At 39.8% G+C, this 19,949-nt stretch overlaps 1 protein-coding gene across 24 annotated transcripts in view; it reads right to left on the bottom strand.

Annotated features, from left to right (window-relative positions):
- Positions 1 to 9,952: 9,952 nt before the first annotated feature.
- Positions 9,953 to 19,949, bottom strand: part of MEF2C (myocyte enhancer factor 2C) — a 179,169-nt gene continuing 169,172 nt past the window's right edge. For 16 of the 24 annotated variants that reach the window (XM_027545636.1, XM_027545652.1, XM_027545634.1 and 13 more), the window contains one exon: positions 9,953 to 14,657. In XM_027545636.1, coding sequence (XP_027401437.1) covers positions 14,336 to 14,657 — 322 coding nt within the window. In that variant the 3' untranslated portion in view covers positions 9,953 to 14,335. The remainder of the gene's footprint in view (positions 14,658 to 19,949) is intronic. The other 8 variants (XM_027545650.1, XM_027545640.1, XM_027545644.1 and 5 more) reach the window with 2 other exon arrangements.

The raw sequence follows: 19,949 nt of genomic DNA, 5'->3' as shown, positions 1-19,949 counted from the left end.
AGGTAATATAAGAATTACTCTTCTGAGTTATCCAGGAAAAATAGAGGAGTTAGAAAGTGACCTTATAATTCAGGCCCCAATACCTACTTTGTAGAATGAGGATGTCAAAAGATTTTATTGAAATGCAATTGCTTTACAATGGTGTGTTAGTTTGAATGAGGATTTCTTATGCTGTTTCTGCCTGCCCTCCCACACTGACTAGCTGTTTGGCTGTGGTCAGCCTTGTGGTGGTGATAGACAAAAGAAGATAAGCAAAAGCCAAGATGGGGAGTCTTTGGTCTCATTGAGCTGATGTTCTAAGACAGATATGCAGGAAGACAAAATCAAGACCTCTTTTCTGCTGTTTCATTGTACCAATCTGATTCATGTTCATGAACTATAGACACATTACTTCCGTGTGTGTGTGTGTGTGTGTCTATGTCAAGGCATGTTCGTAAGTACCAAACTTTATCAGTTACACACATGTATTTGGTTAAATACATAAAAACAAAGTTCTTAATATTTCATGAAAAATATTTTATGTTTCAATGGTTTAGGATCTTTTTTTCCTTACTAAATGTAGAGAAGAATGCAATGTCCTCTTACTGGTAGCTCCAGAGTAATTAAGTAGATAGGCTTTGCCCTTAATTTCGCTAAGTGCACCTCAAAATGCACCCAGGACTTTTATTTTCATTTTCATTGTCCCTTATTTAACCCTCAAGGGATGGGTAGAGGGATGGTCAGTTTTATAGAAAAGTGGTTTAATATTACTGGTTGGATTGACAATCACTTTCGGTTCTACACATGTTGCAGCTTCAAATAGCTTCCCCCGAGGAGTAACAGATGAAGTCTCTTTTTGGACAGTTTAGATAAAGAAGGTAAACATTCTAACTTTCTTATTTTCTTTTATTTTCTGAGGTTCAACATTATATTAAGCGAAAGTTGCTAATAATATTGTATAGGAACCCTCAGTACCAAAATAGTCAAGTCATTTAATATTCTGGAATACATAATACTTTCATCCATGAAGCAGTCAATTTATTCAATGTGCACTGTTATATTACATCAGTCTAACGTAATCATATTGATTTACCTCTTCTACTTTAGCATGTGTGATCATGATTAAGCTGAAGTTTGTCCCCCTTTATCTATGAGTATTGTTAGTATTTGTCAATGAATATTGTGGGAAAGTAGGTTCCAAATATTTAAGAGAAAGAATAATTTTGAGCAGCTTATCTTAATTTGAATTGAAGCTGGATGAAGTATGATTATTTTTTTAATTATACATGTATTTTAAAGTCTTTATTGAATTTTTTACAATATTGCTTCTGCTTTTTATGTTCTGGTTTTTTGGCCACTAGGCTTATGGGATCTTAGCTTCCTAGCCAGGGATCGAACCCACACTTCCTGCATTGGAAGGCGAAGTCTTAACCTTGAACCACCAGGAGAGTCCCTGAAGTATGATTTTCTCTTACTACACCTCAACAGGAAGCTCCGTGGAATGACAGCTTCCACTACTATTTTGTGTAAAATATTCCAAATATCAGATTTCTTTTCATATAAGCATTTTTTAAATTGAGATAAAACTGGAGTGAAAAGCACAGATCTTAAATGTGCAGTTAGGTGAATTTTGACCGAGTATACCAGTCACCCAGAAAGTCGCTTTGTGCCCCCCACCCACACAGTCAACCACTGCTCTGATTTCTTTTACCACAGAAAGCTTCTGTCCGTGCTTGGTCTGCATATAAATAGAATCATAAAGTGTAATCTCTTTTGTGCTCAGCTTCTTTCATCCAATTTAATCCTTGCAAACATTTTAATGAGTGATGTTTAAATAATTATGATCACAATCAGCACAATATCGGTTACATTCTGGTTTATCTAATAACTAGTTGTATATAATTTTCTAAATTCAGAAGTTCAGTGCATCCTGTCTCATATTTCTTGATTCTATATTTCACAGTAAGTTTCTCTTCTACTCTCAGATTTTACAAAATGCATTATTAAAGGCAGGAAGAAAACTAGTCTTTAGCAAAGTAGGCGAGCTCTCTAGTGCTATTGTATATGTTCTCTTATTGTTAGGATGTTTAAAGAGGATTCTGGAAAGAATGCACTGTTCAGGAAAAACGAACCAGTTTTAAAATTTTTTTCTTAATAAATGAACTCAGAGGAGAAATACCATCACTAACAGAGAGTTTAGGAGGAGATGTGAAGAAATATATTTTCCTTTTATCTTAGTAGAACTCTGTGGTAGAGAATATGTTTTTTGATTTGGCCAGATAATTTAACATTTTAAAGGTAAAACTTTTGCATGCAAGATACTTAATTCGGAGGACAGGAAAGTGGGGTGGGAGAGTTAGATTATTTTCAGCCTTCTAATTCATACTTGGTAACTTAGCTGGTGAACTGGGAAATTCTAGAAAGTATACGCTCCATGTCATTTCAGTTTATGGTTATAAAGGGAGAAGTTAGCAAAGGTGACATGCTTTCTGTGTTCTAACACCATTGAGTTAGGTTGGTTGCATGTTGACAGTAGCATGCAATGACCATGAACCAGGTTCAACAGAAATCCAGTCATGATCCCTTGATTTTGCAGTCTTAAATTTAGATGGCTCAACAGGCTAGACAGATCAATCCTGAAAGTAATCAACCCTGACTGTTCTTGGAAGGACTGATGCTGATGCTGAAGCTGAAGCTCCAACACTTTGACCACCTAATGTGAAGAGATGACTCTTTGGGAAAGACCCTGATGCTGGGAAAGTGAAAGTGAAGTCACTCAGTCGTGTCTGACTCTTTGCGAATCCATGGACTGTACCTGCCAGGCTCCTCCGTCCATGGGATGTTCCAGGCAAGAGTACTGGAGTGGGTTGCCATTTCCTTCTCCAGGGGATCTTCTGAACCCAGGGCTTGAACCCAGTTCTCCTGCACTGCAGGCAGACTCTTTACTGTCTTAGCCACAAGGGAAGCTGGGAAAGATTGAAAGCAAAAGAAGAGGGTGGCAGAGGGTGAGATGGTTAGATGGCATCACCAACTCAGTGGACATGAATTTGAGCAAACTCTGGGAGATAGTGAAGGACAGGAAAGCCTGGTGTGCTTCAGTCCCTGGGGTCACAGAGAGTCAGACACAACTTAGCGACTGAACAGCACAATTCTCAATTGGGCAGAGAAAATGAAATCTTATGGGATGAATTCTGAAGTCAGTTAAAAAAAATGCAGGCAAGTGGCTAGAAAAAAGGCAAAGAAAACCCAGATATTCTTAGGAAATAATATTTGTGATTTAATTATGGGAAGCTTGTGGCTTTAGTATGGCTTTTTGGTTGGCTAGAATAGTCAACAGATAAACCGAATTCTAATCTTTCCTCTTGGACATTGAGCTGAAGATGACAGTTGAAAGTTTCTGCACCCAGACAATCCTAAAGGCAAGCGCACCTGTCCTAACATTTTGAAAACTGAAACTGAAAAATGCACTGGAATTTTCCAAGGGCCTCTTCAGTGAGGAGTGCTTTCGATAAATCCACTCTGTGTGGCGTTCACTTTTGTTGGGAAAGCTTTTTATTTCTTTCTAAACTAAAATGTTTTTATTTTGAATATCAGTAGCACATTCATACAGTTCACACATCTAAACAATATTAAAAAGTCTATGTTGTTGAGTCTGACTCCCACCCTTCTCACTCCTTCCCCCTGAAGGACTTTGAAACTACTTTGTCGGTTTTCTTGTACTATATCCTTCCAGTGTTTCTTTGTGCAAATATAAGAACATTGATTGTCTTTACCTCTCCCATTTTTCTCTGGAATCAGCATACCATATACTGTGATATTATTGCTCTCTTAATCTAACAACATGTTCTGGAAATTTTCTATATCAGCACATGGATGTTTTGCTTTATGTTTCTGGTGAGCTACTTCTGTTGGGCTGTACCAGGTAGGCCTGAGAGCTCTGTACTTGCCCAGCCTCAACATCTAAGAAAGAGCCTGGAGTCAGTGACAGAGCCATCAGTGGTTTAATGGATGGGGGCGCTCACATGTCCAAAGCAAGGTTCTGGAGCAACACCCCATCTGCGTGGCACTGGGCGGGCATGATGTGGCAGCCACAGAGTTATCTGCTTTAGGGGAAATTGACATCAGGTGGTAACTCATTGGTTACCAAAGCAACCAGCCAAGGAGCACACTTCTCACCACCCCTTTGAGAGGCTCTCAAGGTGGAGATGTTTGGATCTAAAGATTAAAACAATCACCAGCTGGGACAGGAGCATGTATGTAGGCGTTTACTGACCAGGCTCTATATTAACAGAGAATGACCTTCCCTCTTGACTCACTCATGTCAGGTGAGCAGAGGTAGGTAAAGCAAGGACCGGTTGAGCAGAGGATGTACAGAGAGCAAGAGAACAGCCGTCTTGAGTGCTGCTGTATTCATTGTGTTGATGTATCACAATTTATTTAAACACTCCTTTGTGGATGGGCACCTTCCCAATAGTTTAATCATAAATACTATACATATTGGGCTTCCTTGGTGGTCCAGTGGTTAAGAGTTCACCTTGTAATGCAAGGGACACCAGTTCGATCCTTGGTCTGGGAAAATCCCACATGCCATGGGGCAATGAAGCCTGTACACTCTAACTTCCAAGCCTGCACGCCTGCAACAAGAGAAGCCACTGCAGTGAGAAGCCTGTGCACCTTAAGTGTAGTCCCCGCTCACTGTAACTAGAGAAAGCCCACGTGCGACAACTGAGAACCAGCACAGCCAAAAATAAATAAAAATTTAAAAATAAATAAATAAATACCAGACACATAAACTTTTGCATACGAAGAGGTTTGCATTGCCACACAGGGCTCTTGTAGAGAGAAACATGGAACACTCATGAAACAATTGCTTAAAGGAGGTAATTTTCTTCCTGTAACAATTACCTACAGAGTGGTCTCTGTTTTGATATATATTTGGCACCACTAGTGGGAAGTTTGGGGATGAATATCTGCAAAGTGTTGCTGTCTCCATAGGTAGAGCGTGTACTTTCGTCCTTAGCAAAGGGGCATATCAAATTGTTTTGGGGAAAGAATGTGAGATTCCCAAGAAATAGAAGAGCACATTGTCATCATCATGGGAGAAATCAGAGCTTTGTGGACTTCTTTTAACTTTTATTTTACAGAATGTTTGTATTTTGAATACCTTTTGGGGTGAGTAAGGATCTTGACCTGCTCAGTGCTTAGCCCCTAGGACGGTCTTAATTGGGCCTCAGAGCAACACTGAGACTTAAGCCTCAACTGAGAAAACTGACTCTTAGAACTAGTAACTTGACAAATGCTACTTTAGCTTGTGAGGAGCAAAGCTAGTATGATTCTCAACTGGGGAGACTAGACAACCTCTGGGAAAACGGCATCCAGTGTTACCGAGCAGGTAAAACAAGAATATGAAAGTCAGGTCTATTGCAGAGACGGTACTCAACATCCACCGTCACGAGTCTTGTCCTCATGCAGCAGTGCAGTTTATTTCCTCTGGTTGCCTGACTGTTGCAACCAGCAGGCACATGTGCTTTCTTTGGGGTGGGGCAAGGAGTGGGGTTACAAGGGAATTGACCTCGCAGAAGAGGAAATAAACTGCACTGGTGCGTGAGGGCAAGACTCCTTAGGATGGATGTTCCTGCCTTTCAGCCTGACCTTTGTTCTGGTTACCAGATTCAAAGGGGGCTAAGATTTCTATTTGGCCTAGAGCAGAGATTGGCTGCTAGAGATGGTTGCTTTAGAGCTGAGGTTCTTCCCCAAGTGTGAGCTGATCAAGACCGGGGGTGTGATGGAGCTAAGGATCTGATAAGGCTGTTGCTAAAACCAGAAACCACTTTAGGGCCAGAAAATATGAACATTTTCCTACTTGTTTTCCTGACTATCAGTTGTGTGACCCAAGGATGAAAGAGCAGATAAAACCAAGGAGGGTCTTGAAATGCAGGGATGGGAAAACCAGACCCTTATTGTCCTTCCCTCCCCCATGTTGTAACTATTAATGGAACAGTATAACCTGTCTGCCCTCCTACCCGGTAGGGAGAAGGTATTTGCCCTGCTCTTCCCCCATCTAGTATACATGCCTCATCCAATCAGCAAATGACCCGCAAGGCCTGATCCCACTCCTTGTACCCTGGGTATAAAAGTGGACTAAGGACCCCTGTTCAACGCTGGTTCTCCCTGAGCTGGCCTGCTGTTCTAACAAACAGCAGAGCCCTGAGGCTCTTCTCACTCTAATAAACTTTACTTCCCTCTCATTCTGTCTCATGTCTGGAAATTGTTTTCCAACCTGTGCCTGGACCACGACATAACTCTCAGGCAGAGGTCCCCCAGGAAAGAGACTGTACCTAGAAGAGGAGAGGTTAAAAGAATAGCCTTATTTTTAATGATGGAGATATCAAATAGACACTCTGGGAATTCAAGGGAGATACACAGTGGGGAAGTGAGCTTGACTTTCCTCTCCCATCCCTGGATCTTGCTTAGGAGTCTGTCTGTAAGGATAATGTGTAGAAAAGAGGCCATAAAAATATGTAAACAAAATAGAAAAAGGACTTCCTCAATTTACAAAGTGAAAACTCAGATGCTCTGTTTTAGGTCGATTTTGTGTATCAAATTCAATAACTATTCAATCCAGACAACGGCCACATCCAAATTGGACCCGTGGAACACAAAGCGTGACCCTCTAGGCTTTGGTTAGGGAGGTTCATGTTTGTGTTCTGCTCCCTTAGGTCTCTTCCAGTCTACAGACGCAGACAATTTCCACCTGGCCTTTCCCTTGATCCTTACCCTGCTAGCCCTTCATGTCCGCTCTCTTAACCACAAACATCGTAGATTAGTTTATGCTCGCTGCCAGAAATTGTTGCAGAGGAGAAGCCAATTCTGACTCCATGCTTCTTTGACTTGCTTTTCGTTACTTTTGTTATTACAATCGTACAGGATGGCTCGCCTCAGAGAATCCTGCCCCTCTGCCCGCCTGTTGCACTAAAGTGCCTTTGTCAGAAGCCTGTCCAGCTGTAGAAGGCAGGAAGGGTGAAATTAACACATCCCCTGCCTGAGGCTTCCATTCTAGATGCTTGCAAAGTTAAAGGCCTTTTTACTTTGCTTCCTCACCTCCCCCCATCTCTGATCTATAAAAGAACCTGGCATCCAGACCCCCAGAAGATGGTTATTTCAAGGCGCTAGCCTGCCATCTTCTGGGTCAGCCAGCTCACCTATTAAAGTCTCTTCTTGCCTCAACCCCTTGTCTGTCGGATTCATTGGCTTGTTGTGTGGTGAGCAGAGCAAGCTTGGACCCGGTAACAAAAATCTCACATCTGCTAGGCCAGCTTTTGTGGTCTCTCCTCTCTCCCAAACCACTTTATTGAGCTATTCTCAGATATCACCCTTCCTTGATTTTCTTCCCCTGGGACCCCAATGAAGCACTGGACACTGTCGAACGCTGATTCTTCTTTTCTTGAAACCTCTTCTTGCCTTGACAGCACTCATGGGTTTTGACGTTGTCCCTTCTCCTCTGTAAGTCTCTCCTCTGCAACATTCTCTTCCAAGCCTACTTCTCCCCTCTCCCTTGCCCTTCCCCTTGACACACTCATTCAAAGGCGTAGCCTTCACCATCACCTCCGTTAGTAGCATCCAAAACTTTACCTTCAGATTAACTGGTATCAAGTCTGTATCTACAAAATTCTCATATTCTTGGATATCACTCAAACTCCACAGGCTGGAAACTTGAATTAATTACCTTCCTGGCAAAGCAATGACTTCTCCTTATCCAATTTGAACATTACTGTGCTCCTCAGCATTTAAGCATGAAACTATAAATTCCTTATCCGTCATCACTTCTACCATAAACTTGATCATTTGCTCTACTTTAACGATTCCACCTCTTGTAATCTTTCATTTCTAAAATCCCAGACTTCTCAAAATTGCAATTGTATAATTGGACACCCAAACAACTCTTGCAGTTTTGTGGGAGCCTGCCCGCCTCTGTACACAGAGGGGAAGGAGACAGCAAAGGAAGAGGCAGGCCACTCCGGACAGGTGGGTGGCAAGTTTACTAAGTAAAGAAACTTACATAGAAGGCTTGTCTTGGGTGGCTGCAATACAAGTGAATCTCTGCACCCGTCCACCAGGACCTTCAAAGGTTTTTTTTTTTTTTTTTTTGGCCATGCAGCTTGTGTGATCTTAGTTCCCTGACCAGGGAATGACTCTGGAACCATGGCAGCGAAAGCACTGAGTCCTAACCACTAGATCACCACGGAATTCCCTTAAAAGGTTAGATAGAGGCTTTAATTGGGTTCATTAATGCACTGTCCAGATGATCTCAACACCATCTTGCTCTCTCAAGGCTGTATTCTTGAAAACAGCCCCCACTGTGGGAAGAATGGGCAGAATGTATCTTCCAAGGACAGGTGAGGGGGTGAGGGGCCTCTGATTCCCCTAGTCCACCTCTCTGGTCAACTAGTTGTTATGACCTCTCCACAACCTCCTCCAACACCTACATACACTACAAACAGGATGGGCCACCATTCCTGCAAACTTATCTCCTGCTTTCCCATCCCTGTGCTGCGGCCCCTACTACTTCCTCCTTGTAGGTCACTCTCATCCAGGACAGGAGCTGTAATTCCCAGGGCTCACTGCAAAGTGAAAATGTCCTTTCTTCAAGAGCAAGGGAAAAGTGCCTCTCAAGCTACTACAATTCAAACTTGCCACGTTCGTCTCTGCGAATCGCCTCTGCTCACACCCATGCTCTATCGTCCTAAATGACTTCACCTACAAAACTGAAAGATTATCAAGATGGTGACTGCAGAGCATGAAGCAAAGTGGAGGGCCACGTGTGACTGCAGAGGTCTTGGGCCCACAAAGCCGCCCTGTCCTCCTCCATCCGGGCCTTTCTCCACCCTACCCACCCACCCTACCCATTTTTTATTTGTCTTTTAATCTATTAGGTTCTAAGTTTATTAAGAGCAAGAGCTAATCTTCATTCATCCTGGAATCTACCACATGAGTTACATGTGTGCTGTGCTGTGCTGAGTCGTTCCAGTTGAGCCTGACTCTATGCAATCCAATGGACTGTAGCCTGCCAGGCTCCTTCTGTCCACTTAATTTCCCGGGCAAGAATACCAGAGTGGGTTGCCATGCCCTCCTCCAGCGGATCGTCCCAACTCAGGAATTGAATCTGTGGTCTCCTGTATCTCCTGCGCTGCGAACAGGTTCTTCACCCAGGTGAGCCCCGTGGGAAGCCCCAGATTACATATTAATAGTTGCTTAATAGATGTTTGCTGACAATGGATGAAGAGAACACAGAGAAAACGCACTGCGATTCTGAACTCATGGGCAGCCTTTCTGCAAGAGGTGTTCTTTTTTCTCATCAGAGCAAGAACCACGACTAATGCAAAAGTCCAGTTCTCAAGTTGGCTGGCCAGTGCCTCCCTGACTTCCTTTTCAGTTCCTAAATTAATCTCTATGTTGATCTAAGGACATTTCCTGTAGAAATTATAATTAAGATGTGCCAATGGAGATACCTTATGGTTTCTAAAAATGGATGGATCCACTAATTCTCTCAAATACTGAGATAGATGCCTATGTTTCAACTGCTTTTGGTTAAAAACCCTATTCTGATGAAGAAAAATAAGTCTGGAAGCGCTTTAAACATGGGATTGCCTTGCACAGTGACTTTTGGAAAAGTCTGTGTATTGAAATAATTTATCAAAGATCTTCATGGAACTGATTTGATAACGAGTTGAATCACTTGATGAGAAACCCGAACTCCCCACACTAGCTGTATACCTACATAACCCGAAGAGCAGAGATCCAATTCACATTCTCCCTCCCCGCAAAATACAAATACCCTGGCTTTTGAGTATTTTGAGTTGAAGACAAGAAAGCTCACTTGCGCTTGTGGGAAAAGCTGCTTTAAGAAAACAAGAGAAAGTGGAATACATTTCAACAGCAAAACATTAAAAAAAAATGCACCACAGACGCTGCATCACTAAGAAAGCCAGTAACTTTACTGAATTGTCTGCAAAATACAAATTATACCTTATTTCCAGCAGGAGAAACTTTTGAAAATTCCCCACTTTTATTCACTACAGACAGCTGAATTAAGTCCCTTGAGATACACAGATGTAGTTTAACTTAGTTATAACATCTTGTCATCTAGTGGCGACAAAGTCCAGCTTATGCCGCTGTGAGCCTCTATTTGAGTATTTGTTGCAAATGCTTGTATGCCCTCATTTACAAGCTATTTTAATCACTGTCATTTAATGGAAACAAGTCCCCAGAAAAAGAAAAAGAAGAAAAATGATACAGCAAACCATCTGAAGCAATCCAAGTCCTATGCCTACAGTGACCCAGGGCGGCTTCGTTCAAAGAGAACACTGGTTCTGCATTCAAACCACAACGGGATCCGTCTCTTAGCTGACCTCTCTGAATTAAACTGAGGTATGGATCAATTTGAGGTATGAACAGGGAAGGCAAAATGCAATACTCGATTATGGAAATAACCAAAATGGACAAATTTAATGTAGAAGATATGTGGCCTGGATTGCTCCACATCTTTGGTTAAAACATATTAAGGAAAGCCTTTAATTACATCTTGTAGTCTGAAGCATTCTAACAGACACCAGTATTCCATCAATCTTCAAAAGATCTGGAGTGGCAGGAAATTAACGCCATATAAGTGACGACATCACAGCAGATGGCACGAACGGGAACAGATGAAGTATGCCATGCTTAGGCAACAGCCTTTATTGAGGGTTCAAGTGGCTGCTTCTTTAAAAAGAAAAAAACACCCTTTTTTTTTGAAAGAAAGAAATACAAAGCATTTACTCTCTGGAAAAACAAACACAAGGATAAAGCGGGTGAAAAAAATGCTATCTCTAAATTAAAAGATGGGTATGTAGGAAAAATAAATACATAAAAGTGTGAGAGGGCAGACATTCTTTTAAAAAGTGTATTGGAATTTTTAAAAATCTTCACTTTAGTTAACTTTAAAATGATCTGAGGATGACAGGTATTTTTATATTCATTATAAAATGCTAAATTCCACCTTTGGGAAAAAATAAGCCATTTTACTAAAAAACACAATTTTAAAAAAGGTTGAAATGAACAGCCCTCCATGCACCAATGCATACAGGTTGTGCAGCTCGCAGATATTGCGTCAGTGTTACCAGTATTTCCGCTTAATATTACCAAAAAATCTGCTAAAATAGGATTAGATATAACAATACTTGTAAGCTGTGTAAAATGCCACTTAGGGTTCTTTTACTTGCAGTGAAGAATGTTGCCTAAAACGTTGCTCTAGGATGGGTTATGTAAAATAATACTCCCTCAGGGCTCTGCCCTAAACTCCTGAATACAAAGGATTTACCATGATAAAAACCCAAAACCATACTAGCTTTGCAAATACAACAAATGGTAAATTACAGATAAGGTATAAGGGCAGAGATAGTGATGTTTACACAAAGTGACTCATCACAATCAAAATTGTGCTTCTTCTCATTCAATCACCTTTAAAATATTCTCAGATTATCCCTTTGCTGTCTTTCCACCACTTTCTATGAATTCAGTGGTGGGAACAAGAGATGACTGGCATCCATTCTCCAGTGATTCTGTTCTTTCCATGTTCTTATAAAACTATTGTCAGACCTGCTATGACTAGCCAAGGCTTCTGCTGGTCCTTTAGCTTACTTTATCTTCAGCATTTAGAAAATCACTTTTTCTTTGTTGCTGAGGCAAATTGCAGGTAAAAAAGATTAATATGGCTATTTTTTCATATTTTCACATAATGACCCTTTCCCACCCAGTGGTAAGTTATTGATAAAGTGTTCTGAAATGACAAAGAACATTTGTGACGTTTGCATATTTGATACACATCAAGCTGTAAGGATAGATTGTTAAGAATGGGGTCAAGTCTATGGTGAGGAAAATGATTTTCCTTAGTTTTTCCCCTGTGTGTGAATGTGTGTGTTTTTAGGGATGACTTTCTGTTTTTCCCCTGCATAAATGCTTTTCTCTTGTGTTTCATGGATACCTTGAGGAGTGGGATAGATGAAATGGTTGATCGAGTTTTTCTTGTTTGATTTAGTACATAAAAACGTTAGTACAAGGCAGGCTAGCATCCTATATGGATACAACCAAAGGTGCATTGCAGTCTAATTGTGGATTTCAGATCAAGTTAAGAAAAATATAGCCTCGTTAGTAAGGTCTCTTGGCTTTTGCCACCCAGTGGCAGCCTCTTACAAGGAGAAACACATAGCAACTATGCAAGAAAAAGAAAAAACTGGATCAGAAATGTCCTACACCTGATACAGCAGTGTCGATCTTACTGTCTTATCTTCTTTGCTGTGTATGTCAATGTGTACGATTGGAAATGAATCGACAGATCTTCACATTCCAAGAGAAGGAAAAATCATTCCTAGACTGAAATCTCTTTTAAACAATATATATCAACTTTTTTTTTTAATGGCACTCACTTTTTAAAGGGTCTGAAAATTAATCCCTTATAGACGAGTATTAGACAAGAGTCATCATTATTTTTTTTAAAAAAAAGGGACATAGAGAGGTTCTTTAATGGGATTTCTTGAAATGGCTATTAAATCTCTTTATTGAAGAAAAAATAGATGACATACATGCTTTATGCAGAAGTGACATTTGGGGGTCCTGACACATCGGGATTGTTCAACAGTCCTATATTGCTGACAAGATTATGGAGGGTCAGTTAAAATAATTAAAAACGGATGACGAAGCAACTATCCCTTTTCCTGCTTCCTTCTTATCTAGCACCCAGTCCTTCACATTTTTCTTCTGTGGGAATTTATAACTCATGCATCAAGCAAACTCCATATCACTTGTTTCTAGGGCTATACTGGCAGGACATGTGCCCCAACACAGCTCTCTATTCTGGGCATATTTCTTAAAAGCATTATCAAATTCTAGGCTGAAAACCAACCAGAAAATTTAGGATATGGGCAAGTTTAGGGTATTTATTCACTTACTGAATTCCAAGATGCTTGGTGAAATGGTGAGATCAGAAAGGGGCCCTGCATTTGATAAAAATGCAAAAACAAAAACAAAAAATAGCATGAAAGAAACTAATTAGTATATACAATGGAAGTCAGTTGACCCAATAGATTGCTAATGGATTAAAAACAATTTAGGGTGTTGCAATGTGATATGTTCTAATCCCACAGGTTATCCTTTTGACAGCTGACCTTGAACTTATAAAATGTATGCAGAGTCAAAGAAAACAGAAAGAAAATAGTTACTCAAATGTGCAACTGCACAAATATACCCCCCTCCCGCTATTAAGATAACAAAACTTCTGCTATTACCATAATATTATATATATTAGAAAGCTATACACAAGCATGTTAATTTCACAGATTTTTTAAAAGATTCTTAATATTTTATATAATTAGAAATACACATTTCAAAAACAAAACTTCTACAAAGAGAAAACAGTTATCTTGGTTAGCAAAGCATGGAGTTCCTCATGGCTTGGGTAGGGTAGTGCTTTCTATACAAAAAGTCCTTTTTGGTTTTTTTACAGGACTGTTTAAAATATTAGCGAAGCTATCAAGGGGGAAAAAAACACATTTTGGCTTAAGTAAACTACAAAAAGCCACAAATGCTTTGCAAACTCTGTCTTACCTTTTATATGAAAATAAGCAAAATGTAATGTACATATTTTTATATTTTTATTTAATAAGAGATGCAGACCCAGATTTATTTATTTATTTAATTAAATACGTTAGCCCTCAAACTCCACATTTTTTAAAAATAGGTATGGTCCTCTTTTAATGGTCATCGATCCTTTTTTCATGAGTGCCATACATCAAGGATGTGCCTGCAGGTTTGTGAGCGTTCTCGGGGTGGGTATTAGGTGACCTGGTGTGTTCCTAACGTTTAACCGTGGCCACCCTTTGCCGGGTCTGTCCAAAAACATCTATACACTTTTCTATATGTTGCATAACAGCTGCTCTCTCTTTCAGTAAAGATCTGCCGCTTTTGGCAAATGTTTCCTTTTGTCTATTTACATGTAAATAACGTTGAACCTGCAACATGACACTATCTATTGTAACATACATTTTGCAAAGGAGCACAACAGTGAAAAGAAGTTAGCCTTAAAATCTATTTTGTACAAGTGTTCTGTTGTACAACTCAAGTGCTAAGCTTATCTCAGCATTTCTGTTTATCTTTATACTGTATCACTGAGGCAATTTAAAAGTACTTTTACAAAACAGAGTACCTGACTTTTTTTTTTTCCACACACAGCACATATAATGCATATCGACCCCCCTTCCCCATTAAGGTATAGCACACACACACACTGCAAGAAAAAAAAAAAAACTATTAAGTAATAATCTGATCATGTTGCCCATCCTTCAGAGAGTCGCATGCGCTTGACTGAGGGACTTTCCCTTTCGTCCGGCGAAGGTCTGGTGAGTCCAATGGGGGAGTGGAATTCGTTCCGGTGATCCTCTCGGTCGCTGCCGTCGTAGGAACTGCTACAGCTGCTCAAGCTGTCAACAGGAGATCTCCCCGCCTCGTGGCGCGTGTGTTGTGGGTATCTCGAAGGGGTGGTGGTACGGTCTCTAGGAGGAGAAACAGGTTCTGACTTGATGTTGAGGCTTTGAGTAGAAGGCAGGGAGAGATTTGAACTCTGAGATAAATGAGTGCTAGTGCAAGCTCTGTAGGAGGAAAGGAAACCCAGTTACAGATTGAGGAGGCCTGGAGCCCCCAGGAACTCACAATTACATAAAACATCAGCTTAAAGATTTGCAGCGACATCAGAGCATGCCCAGGGGAGGAGAGCCAGCGTGCTTGAAAGCACTTGGGGGCATCGCCTTCTCCGAGCGATTGGGATGCTTCTGTTGATTTGCCCGGTGATAATGACCACGTTTAACTGGTCCAGGCCTCTGAATGATACCTCTAGTCTCCCTATATGTACAGGTTACAGCTTCAGGAAGCTTTTAACAAGACACCTTGGAAAAAGCATTTTCTATGTCCCTGGAATTTCTCCCCAGACTAGTTCCAAAATATCATCCAAGAGTTAACGATACAGCGTTTAGGTTCTGAATTAAGACTTCTTTGATTTACTAATGCCTGTGTTTGAAAATTACTGTAAATTGCTTACTAGGGATATAAATGTTTCCCTCATTTTAATACATACATTAAGTTGCCTAGTCTTCAGAAAACGTAAAGAGAATCCAAATTTCAAATAAATAGAACCCATAAAATGCTACCCATAACCATTTCTGATGAAAAGCTTGGGAGGGGGAAAAATGGGGAAGGAAATTTTCAGTACTGGCTTAAAAACACTCAAGACTTCCTACCCCACTAAAACTGGTAAGAGAATCTGACTTTCCTCATGTTTTCTCAGTTACATGGGATGAAAATACCACACACAACTACCTGAATAAAACTACTGCTAGTCTCTCCCTGCTAAAGATGCTAAGGAGACCACGCCTCAATTTATTATTGTCATTAGTTGATGCACGTTGTAAAGAAGGATTTACTGTGGTTTTATTGTGTTTATAACCCTCAATCCCCATTAATTTCAGGACAGCATAACTTGCTCTTATTCCAAAACGTGGGAGAATTTGATACTTGAGGTTGTGAAGGGAAAAGCATTAAGCCTTTAGGTATAGACTAGCAATCACAATGACTTTGCTCAGTATAAACCATAGTACTATTGCTGACATCAATTTTAAGATGCTTGTATTGTTCTTATGTTCTAAGTGGACTGACATTCACAGCTAGAGTCAGTGTTAGTAGCCCATGTTGTCAACAGGGAGCAGAAATCTCTTTTTCTGAGGTGAGTTGAGGTAAAAAATAATCCATACTGACACACCTATTTAAAACAAAGGAGAGCAAACCCACCTATGCACGCAGGTGACTATGTCACTTCCCAATGAACAGAATCAGATGGTACTCAATACTAAAACTGTCATTGTAAGCAGGGAGAACATGGGTATATATTTCAGAGGAAAAAGAGGAATAACTTGGGGCTTGGTTTTTCGGAGATGCAATTCAGATTCAAGATATAAAGAGATACAAAATTAGAAAGGAATTTATCTTTGAGTGATGTTTTATACAAAAGCACCACCTACTGGCAAAGAATTACTTTCCTTCTCTTATTAATAGATGAGCTAATGTTGAGAATAACATAAAGGAGAATTGTTTGTTTCCTTAATAAGGCTTGCTTTCCTTTGCTTTTATAATATTACAGAATCAAAGCAGTCTTAGCATTTGTATCAAGATACCACATGGAGTGTCATTTTCAATCACCTGTTTATACTTTTATTTATTTATTGCTTTTATTTTATAGTGTCTTTTTTTTCTTTTTATTTATTTTTAATTGAAGGATAATTGCTTTACAGTATCAACTGCCTTCTATTAAAGCAGATAGTGAAGTAGTATACTAATTCTCTAAGGGTTTTAATTAAATAATCTTTAAATAAAGAAGATATTGAAATGAGGGGGGGGGAAGCACCTGTATTTCAAAAGGATCCATAATGGTGGACTATTTTATCTTGGTTCAGAGTTACTTAATGATTCATTTTGATGTGAGAGGAAATCATCTTTTGATTTCTGGAATAAAGAATTTTATTGGCTCTGGATGAGAAAGACTATTTCACTAAAATTTAATTAAATGCTTCTACTATGAGTCACACACCTGTTTAATGATGAATGTCAATTAAGTGTCTGAAAATAAAGTGGCATATCAATAAATACTTTTGTCTGCCCTCTGACATTTAGATTGTGTCTTCACAAGCAGGGTGACATGAAAAATTAGAAAACAATATTTGGTAAGTTGAACCAGTATAAGCAGTTAATCTCAATAAACTGAGCAAAACATAATTGAAATGATATTTCTTTAATACAGCTTTTGGAAGCTGCTTTTTCTACTTATTCACTCTTCTCCTAAAGTCAGCTGGCTTGTAGAGATTTTGCTATTTCTCTTCCTCATAAAAGATACAATACTTATTGTTTATCCTTTCCTTCAAACAAACAGGCTAGTTCCCAAGATAAGATAAACTTAGTTGGTGGCATTTCATTTGACACTGAAAGCATTTATGAAGCATTTTGAGTAGTTCTGGGGACACTGAATTCACAGTAATGAATTCTAAGTGATATCTTAGGTTCAGCTTCATTATACTGTGCAATGGGATTTAGAACAGAATGATTTTTAATTGCCTAGTCTCCATTATCAAAGAAGTATGTTCTTGAAAAGAAAAAGGAACATTAACACTACTTAATGAGTACATCAAGGCTGTATATTGTCACCTTGCTTATTTAACTTATATGCAGAGTACATCATGTGAAATGCCAGGCTGGATGAAGCACAAGCTGGAATCAAGATTGCTTGGAGAAATGTCAATAACCTCAGATATGCAGATGACACCACCCTTATGGCAGAAAGTGAAGAGGAACTAAAGAGCCTCTTAATAAAGGTGAAAGAGGAGAGTGAAAATGTTGGCTTAAAACTCAACATTCAGAAAACTAAGATCATGGCATGTGGTCCCATCACTTCATGGCAAATAGATGCGGAAATAATGGAAACAGTGAGAGACTTTATTTTTTGGGGCTCCAAAATCACTGCAGATGGTGATTGCAGCCATGAAATTAAAAGATGCTTGTTCCTTGGAAGAAAAGCTATGACCAACCTAGACAGCATATTAAAAAGCAGAGACATTACTTTGTCAACAAAAGTCCATCTAGTCAAAGCTATGGCTTTTCCAGTAGTCATGTATGGATGTGAGAGTTGGACTATAAAGAAAGCTGAGCACCAAAGAATTGATGCTTTTGGACTGTGGTGTTGGAGAAGACTCTTGAGAGTCCCCAACCAGTCCATCCTAAAGGAAATCAGTCCTGAATATTCACTGGAAGGATTGATGCTGAAGCTGAAACTCCAATACTTTGGCCACCTGATGCGAAGAACTGACTCACTGGAAAAGACCCTGATGCTGGGAAAGACTGAAGGTGAGAGGAGAAGGAGATGACAGAGGATGAGATGGTTGGATGGCATCACTGACTTGATGGACATGAGTCCGGGAGTTGGTGATGGACAGGGAAGCCTGGAGTGCTACAGTCCATGGGGTCACAAAGAGTCGGACACGACCGAGTGAGTGAACTGAATTGAACATCACTTAGCTATACTAGACTCAGAGATAAGCATGTTGGTCTACTTGTTCTTGAGAATGCAGTTTTGATAGATATAGATAACTGTGAGATACTTCCTATGTGTGGGTGATGAGGAGGTGCGTGGGAGACAGAAGCCAGATACGCAAGTTCCCACATCCCACATCCCCTGCTGTAGGATTCCAGCTACTGCAGAGGCCTTCCTTCCAGCTGGGAAAACACCTACCTTCCCCATGGTGTTCAGAAATGAAACATGACTGGAGAGCTTTGTTCAAATTTCTTACTGCCTCCGCCTGGAAATTAGACTATCCAACTGTATTTAACCTAACCTTTTAAAAATCATCTTAAAGTCATCTCTCAGTGTGTACTGAATACCCACATTGTTAAGCATGATGATGGACATGCTTCTAGAAGATAGGTTGTCTTTTTTTTAGATGGTAGGAGAAAAACACCAAAACATTTGAGGGTCACTTTCTCAAATATTAGTATGCGAATGACTTGTGCTAACCCTTGATGGCAAGTTCCTTCTAGTCTGCTCTATCCCCTGTATCTGGTCAGTTTATGCTGTTTTTCTAACTTGCTTAGATAAAATCAGATACTAGAGAGTGCTAACAGTATAGTTTTGAGGATTTAAAGGTATTTCCATGAGCGAAATATGAAGATCTCTTTCATAGTTTAATTCTGAGAAAGAACCATGGTGACCCTCTTGGCTATGGGGAATATTTGCTTTGGTGGGCTGAAAGATATTTTACTCTGCTTTGAACACTGTATCTACTGGAAAGAATGTGAATCCACCATACAAGTACTTGAGACTAGTTTGGCTTGGGAAAATATCAATTTTTCAACAAGTGACTGACATTGTAAGGAATAAAGATAGATCATATAATTTATTTTACATAAGTATTATAACGTGATTTTTTTGTTCTTGAGTTTAAGATTTAATCGTGTGAGCATAGGCTAATCCATCTGAAGGAATCTCCTTCTGAAAACTACTGTGTGTGTGTGTGTGTGTGTGTGTGTGTGTGCGTGCGTGCGTGTGTGTGTGTGTGTGTGTGTGGTGGGGGGTTTGAGGAAGGAAGGAAGGAAGGAAGGAAGGGAGGAGAGAAGAAAGGCAGGCAGGCCAAAATTAGAAGGCCTGGAAGGGGTATCTATTTGAGGGATAAGGGAAGTGATTAAGTGCAATAAAAACACATAGACTAAATTCAGAGTCAACTCGTGCACCATGAGGACTGGTGTTGAAAGCAACCGGAACTAAACAAAATGCTTCATCCTCGACTGTTGCAATTCAGTTCCTCACTAGTCCAGGGCTGTCCCCTCTTTCTCATTTACTGAAGCTGCTGTTAAGGGCAGCAGAGAATTAGATTCTTCCCATATAGAATAAAATAAAATTCTCTTCCCAGAAGCGAATTAAAAAATTGTAGGGTAGTTAAAATACATAAATCCATGTATTTTCTATGTAAAAATGCAAATTGTCAGGTGTTACTGCAAACAAAAGAAAGCCATATCAGAGAAAATAATATGACTTTTGACACTGATCATCTCTAAGGAGAGCTAGTCCTATAATGGATGAATTTTGGGAAAAGTCAGAACGGGGACCCTTACTTTTGACAAAAAGCAATAAACGGTGGATTTACTGCTGAACCACGGAAGTACAATGCCGTGTGTATGATTTTAAGAATGCCTGTGGGTACAATGTACTTAGTGGTAACTACCTGAAAAAGGTATTGCAATACACGTCTATTTGGATAGTTAAACATTTCTAGCAAAATTTAAATGTTATCCTAAAAAGAGATATTGTGTTGCTGATCAATATGTGCTATATCTTCAAAGTTAATCTT

Source organism: Bos indicus x Bos taurus, chromosome 7, assembly GCF_003369695.1.
Source record: "Bos indicus x Bos taurus breed Angus x Brahman F1 hybrid chromosome 7, Bos_hybrid_MaternalHap_v2.0, whole genome shotgun sequence".
NCBI classification, from domain to species: Eukaryota; Metazoa; Chordata; class Mammalia; order Artiodactyla; family Bovidae; genus Bos; species Bos indicus x Bos taurus.
The sequence above is the reverse complement of the archived record's forward strand: the minus strand, read 5'-3'. Positions and strand labels throughout refer to the sequence as shown.